Source organism: Diuraphis noxia, unplaced genomic scaffold, assembly GCF_037042655.1.
Source record: "Diuraphis noxia isolate RWA-SAM2 unplaced genomic scaffold, SU_Dnox_SAM2 contig0004, whole genome shotgun sequence".
In the NCBI taxonomy this organism is placed as follows: domain Eukaryota; kingdom Metazoa; phylum Arthropoda; class Insecta; order Hemiptera; family Aphididae; genus Diuraphis; species Diuraphis noxia.
This window is the reverse complement of record NW_028301714.1, coordinates 21537933-21544955: the sequence shown is the minus strand read 5'-3', so window position 1 is coordinate 21544955 and position 7023 is coordinate 21537933. Positions and strand designations below refer to the sequence as shown.

The 7023-nt window shown below is 26.2% G+C and overlaps 1 protein-coding gene across 2 annotated transcripts; it reads left to right on the top strand.

Annotated features, from left to right (window-relative positions):
- Positions 1–3434: 3434 nt before the first annotated feature.
- On the top strand, positions 3435–5854 carry eIF2alpha (eukaryotic translation initiation factor 2 subunit alpha). 2 transcript variants are annotated; one of them, XM_089226126.1, is made up of 6 exons: positions 3435–3540; positions 3764–4007; positions 4084–4312; positions 4877–5109; positions 5313–5428; positions 5618–5854. In XM_089226126.1, the coding sequence occupies exons 1-6, from the start codon at positions 3484–3486 to the stop codon at positions 5786–5788; spliced, it is 1050 nt and encodes a 349-aa protein (XP_089082252.1). In that variant the 5' UTR covers positions 3435–3483; the 3' UTR covers positions 5789–5854. The 2 variants fall into 2 exon arrangements, with proteins under 2 accessions (XP_089082252.1, XP_089082253.1); XM_089226127.1 differs by having other exon boundaries at positions 3538–3685.
- The last annotated feature ends 1169 nt before the right edge of the window (positions 5855–7023 follow it).

Genomic DNA, 7023 nt, shown 5'->3' with positions numbered 1-7023 from the left:
AATTCAAATCTTAGATTTAAAAAGAAAAATTTTATGAATTTCTAGTTTGAAATAATTTGCGAATTTTCGTGATTTTTACTCAAACTTTGAATGCTTGTAAAAAAAAAATTGTGACTACGCATTTCTTTTATTTTTCAATTTTTATTGTAAAAATATATTATGAGCCTTGTATTAAATTTTCAAATCTTAGATATATAAAGAAAAACTTTTATGAATTTCTATCTAAGATAATTTGAACATTGCCGTAATTTTTACGTATTTAGTCAAAATTTGAACTTTAAATGCTTATAAAAAAAAAATCGTGCCTACGAATTTTTAATATTTTTTAACTTCTATTGTTACAATGTGTTAGAAGCATTGTGTTAAATTTTCAAGCTTTTCTACCGAACAAATAAATTTTTATCGATATTTATAGAAAAAAAAACTAAAAAAGTTGAAAAATTAAAATGTCAGTAAATAGCTCAAAACAAATCTAAATATTTTAAAAATTTTATCAAATATATAAAACGCCTATATAAACATTCAGTCAAAATTTCAAGTATCTGCGGTAATTTGTTTTAGAGTTACACCAAAATAAGGAAATCGCTAAAAGTGAAAATCCAATGTTGTAAAAATTTAAATTTCAAATGCTCATAAAAATTTAATTTGAATTTCCGGTGGAATTTTTATTTGTGATAAAGATTGAAAAACTTGTAAGGAATCTTGTATTAAATTTTTAAATCTTAGATTTAAAAAGAAAATTTTTTATGAATTTCTAGCTTAAAATAATTTGTGAATTTTCGTGATTTTTACGTATTTTGTCAAAATTCAAACTTTGAATGCTTATAAAAAAAATTGTGACTATGAATTTCTTTTATTTTTCAACTGCTATTGTAACAATATGTTAAGAGCCTTGTATTAAATTTTCAAGCTTTTCTGCCTAACAAATACATTTTTATCGATATTAATTTAAAAAAAACTAATAATGATCGAAAATTTCAAATGCCTATGAATAGTTCAACTTATAACGAAATTTTTTGAAAATTGCATGGTGGATAGAATATACTTAAATAAACATTCAGTGAAAATTTCATGTATCTATGGTCATTCGTTTTAAAGTTACATCAAAAACCAAAATCGATTTTGTCGAAAAATGTGTGTCCGTAAATTTTCCCGTTTTCCCCTTAATTTTTAGTTTGTTTTTCTCGATTATTTAGAAAAGTATTAAGAATTTTTTACTTTTGACCCCCCAAAGTACCAACTAGATTCACTTTTTGATCGAACGAGGTACTGAAGTCAAAAATCGAAGCATTTTTACTGTCCCAAAACGTGATGACAGACACAAAAAAAAAAAAACACACATCATGGTAAAATCAATACATTCATCGCTCCGCTCAGAATCTAAAATTTGATTTTACATAAGATTTTCTAACCTAAATAAACAAACTATTTTAAATTATTTGCCATAGTAATTACTGATATGCAACTTTTTGTAATAATATGATGAAAGCCTCCTAATGCACTAATATCATAAATAAATATATATAAAACATGTATTATAAGTCAGTGTCAAGTGTGCTATGATAGGCGATACGGATAAATATGACGAGTTATAACTAGTATGCCGTGAGGGAAAAAGGTTGGGAAACACTGCTCTAGGGCAATAATATTTTATGCTTTTTTTACATTTAAAAAAATTCGCCGTCCTAAGCTACTTTATCCATTTGGCATCCCCTTACGGCCTTACGTCATAGAACAGCTCAGTATAAAGTTGTCTATGAATTAACTTTTAATACCTGAAAAATTATGCATACGGATCACGGTTGACGTATTAAAATAACTTGGCAGGTTTTCACTTTTCATTGCTCTGAAGAATTTATCTATGGAGAACAATTTAATTATTATTGATAACGTATTTAATATTTATATATTTATAGCTCAGACTTCTATACTAACTAGATAATTAACTCCGGGCATTAGTTGAAGCCAGGTTCCGGCATTTTCTTGATTGGCAAATATTTTGTTGTATTATCATGTATGTATTAAATACATACATGATAATACATAAATTTTATGGTAAATATTAATTGATGTTGTATGAGTAATTTATTAATTCTATACTTGCTGTTTGTAACAAAAAAAAAAATTATTTTATATAGATAATTTTATCATTATTATTTTATTTCACCCTTAATAAAATATATAATTCTATTTATTCCTTTATAAGCACATTTTGTAATTTTGATATAGAATATATACATAATTTATATTTAGATATAAGATTCATTTTATGTATGCCATCCAATGTTTTGCCAACCAACAAAACGGCGGTTGTCCCCGTGCGAGCTTCACTGATATCAATATAAATAATATAAGAGTACCTATAATATAGTTACTATAGAAGTCTGCGATTTATAACTACCTAGGTATACTATAAATTATGTTAATAAAAATATTATGTACCTAAGTTAAATAGTACCTATTTTTACATTTCGTGTATTTTTGTATACTTATTGGTTTGTTTCACGATGCTATTTATTTGATATTTTGATACATAATATCTAGTAATTGATTTTGAATGTCTGGATGCAAGGTCAGAAATCTTGAGTGGACTTGTCTCACTAAAAGTTCGAAAGATGTAGTTTAGTTCCCTTAACGATATAATGAGACTATTCGCTTTCTCCAACTAAATTTTTTATAATTCCATAGACTCATATAATACATTTAGTATAAATTTTTATTTATACAATATTAATTTAGCAAAAATAGCAAATAATACAATTATATCGTATTATTAATTAGTCATCATTCATAACAAGTTGCACATGATGTGAAAGATCCTTCTCAAGTTCTGAAAACTAAATATTCTTAAAAATAAGTTGCGGATTACTTGGGGTCAAGAAAGATTAAAATGGATTTCTGCATAATATGTTTATTGAAAAGAACAAAATCGCACCTAGAATTTTTCAGGGATAAATTAATTTTTTTTAAATATTACCATTATTTGTTTTTAAATAGGTATGTACAGAAATCCAAAAAAAGTTTTTTTTAAGGCATAATTATTATTTACAAAAAACACTTGTTGGAAGTTTGTATAATATTTGTATGTTTAGACTAATGTTATAGTCATTATAGTATAATGACGATTATAGATTAATAGGTTTGGTTTAATAGGACTATATAATAAGTATGTAAGAGGCCTTGCCTCGCTTGCAAGAGGACCTAGGTGATAGGTGAGGGAGTTTTGGGACATATTTATATAGGTTTGATATATAATATTATGTACACAAAGATTCTAACTAAAAATAATTTTTAATTTTAATTAATGTGTTTTGATTTTGGAACTGTTTTTTCGATGCTTATTTTTCCCGGGATTTTTTTCCAAATACCCGATGACAGAATGATATATATACATATTATAATGTACGAGTGATCATGGAAGAAATAGTAACACCACGGAACACATATCACGTGATACTATGACCATAGCGATTGTGTGAGGTTATGTTTTTAGAATTTAATCTTTTTGTGATTGCGTCAGGAATCGGGAATACACTTCAGGTATTTATTTTATTTAAATTTCCTTTTTTCCCCTTGATGTGGGGCAATTTTATCTTGTATAAATAAATAATAATAGAACATTTACTTTTAGTAGACTTATAATATACGTTTATAAGTCTCTTGTATGTTTTTCTACATTAAATAAGTATGCAGTCTGATTTGGATTATGTGTATGTTTACACTAAATCAAAGGCAAGTTTTAATATCAAGTTTCTGTTATTAGATTAAAATGCCGTTGTCGTGTCGGTTTTATGCCGAACGTTATCCTGAAATTGACGATGTCGTCATGGTCAACGTCCGTAGTATTGAAGAGATGGGTGCCTATGTACATCTTCTGGAATACAACAATATTGAGGGTATGATATTGTTATCAGAATTGTCCAGGCGACGTATTCGTTCTATCAACAAATTGATTCGCATCGGCAAGACTGAACCTGTAGTTGTTATTCGTGTAGACAAAGAAAAAGGTAGGATAATATTTTTAATTTGTTTGGATACTTCTTTATACAACTATTTAATACTCTCGAATTATGTATATTACAGGTTATATTGATTTGAGTAAAAGAAGAGTTTCTCCTGAAGATATAGAAAAGTGTACTGAAAGATTTGCTAAAGCAAAAGCTGTTAATTCTATTTTACGGCACGTTGCAGAACTTTTAAACTTTGAATCTGATGCACAATTTGAAGAGCTATATCATAAAACAGCTTGGTTTTACGAGGAAAGAACTAAAAAGAAGTCTTCGGCTTATGATTTTTTCAAACAAGCTGTTCAGTAAGTTTTTTCTGTATATATTTTTTTTGATTTTTAGTTCATTGTTATTATTTAATTTAAATTGATTCACCAAGTTTGCTCACTTTTTTTCTTCAATAATCTAGTTATTCAATGTATGATGTTTTGAATTTTTAGATGCCTATACTTTAATTCAATATTTTCAAATGTTTGTGATTATTTGTGCTACTTAAGAAGTTTCCCGTAGATTTATTAATTATAACTTCTCTTTTCCACTATAAAGTATTAAGTGTATTATTTTTTTGAATATTTTGACATATCAAAATCAAAATTCAAATATGTCATCTTTGAGTTATTTAACTTTGAGTACTAATGATAATGAGTTTACAAAATATGAGTGCTGTTATTGCGATTTTGGGAGTTTGGTAATATTGTACAGTACTATTCTGTGATGTATATAGAAACTGTTTCTCTTAATTTTTTTTTAGAAGTTAGTTTAGTTAAATTTTTATTAAAATTGTCATTTATTTTTATTTTACATGTAATAAGTTATTTTTTAATATTTTACATGTAATAAGTTATTTTTTAATATTTTAATTATTTTAGGGATCCATCTATATTAGCTGAATGTGGGTTAGATGAGAACACTCAAAATGTATTGCTTAATAATATTAAACGTAAATTAACTTCTCAAGCCGTAAAAATAAGAGCTGATATTGAAGTTGCATGTTATGGATATGAAGGAATTGATGCTGTTAAGACAGCTTTAAAAGCTGGTCTTGCTTGTTCGACAGAGGAGCTTCCTATTAAGATCAATCTAATTGCCCCACCACTATATGGTAAATATTTATTTGTTACTTATACATAAGCAAATATTTAATATTTGAACTACTAATTACAAAGTTAACACAAACTAATTTTATTTACTCACATTATTTTTAATTCATTATTAACATGTTGTATATAACTACTACTTGAAAAATACAAAAATTGATTTATAGTTTTTACATAATTCATATATTCATAATTTTTGTTTATTTAGTAATGACCACTGCTACACCTGAAAAAACTGATGGTTTAAAAGCTTTACAAACTGCCATTGAAGAGATAGATAAAACTATTCAAACTCTTGGAGGTGTATTTAAAATTCAAATGCCGGTAAGGAATTAAAATTATATGTATTTTAAATAATTTGACTGAATTATTTATATTTATTTTTTTTAGGCATATATTTTACAAAAATATTTATTAATTGTTTCCAATTTTATTTAAATACAAAGAATACATCGTTCTCTGTAATTTTGCAAACTTAATGTAAAATTAAATATTTTTAATTTTAAATTCTAGCCGAAAGTTGTTACGGCTAGTGATGAAGCTGATTTGGTGCGACAAATGGAGAAAGCTGAATTGGAAAATGCCGAAATTGCTGGTGATGATGATGAAGAAGATGAAGAAGGTATGCAAAATGGTGATGTGGATGTAGATGACCAAGAAGGTGAAGAGAACGAGGAAGAATAAAAAATCTAATTAATATTGATTGATAATTGAAATATCTTTTTGAAATAATATATAAAAAAAATAGGATTTTGTGTGTTTATTTATACTGTATTTTTACCTTCTCAGTATATTTAGGTTACTTGGTTTCTGCTTTTTTCAAAATCACAAGTTTCCTATTATTACTTAATTTTTTATTTAAATTTGTGCTATATCAATGATTGAAGTTATGTTCTATTTCAGCTATGGGTGTTGTTGATTATAATATTATGATTATGAAAAATTATGTAAATGTCAATAATTTCAACAAATATTTATTTTTTAAAAACAATCATAATACATATATATTTTTTTAAAGCAGTCCTTCGATCGGCTGAGTGCTGAGGTTCTGCTTGATAAAAATTGAAGTAATCTTGAATTTATTATTACAGCAAACAAGACATTTATTTTTAAATATTTTTGTTTGGAGAATAATTAAACAATGTTTTCATTAATTTTTCTTTTATCTTTTGATTTTGCCTTTACTTTCTTTGGTTATTAACATATTTACTTATCCATTTATGTACATACAATTTTCATTATTCCTGAAAATTTCATGATTTCCTAAATCGGCTTACAAAAATATTTTTTACTGATCCCTGCATAGAATGTCCTTAGACTGATTATATTTTTAACCAAAAGATAATGTTTTACTGCTATTAGTATTATAGTAGTCATTAGGTATCTTACCAATTTTTACATAATATGCGTTAAAGTTAAACTATTCATGATTATTTTGATAAGTTTTTAAAAAGTAAGTGTGTCTTGTTTAAATTGTTGATTCTCAATGAATATATCTCGTTTATACATTTTTTTTCGAAATGTAATTTTATTAAATTCAGCCATAATATATTAATTTTTAAACATTTGGTCGTCCAAGAGCTAGAATTTCAGGTAAAATAGAAGAATACTTATACATTGAATATATGTATCAATTTATAAAATTCTATGTTGTATTTTGTTCTTTATAGGTCCCTGATTTCAGATTTTTAAAATTTCTATGGACGATTTTTCAGTATACCATGACTCATGAGGTACTCTTCTCTAAGTGAACTGTTAATTATACAAGTGGTGCCTGATTGGCGGTATTACTCCAGTTGTAGTTTTCGTAGCTATAGGTGTATTTTAGGCGTTTTAAGTATTTATTTTGCATTATTGCGTTTTGGTGACTAGGAATCAACTCCTAAAGGACCTAAAGCGATCAACCTGAACCTCCACAC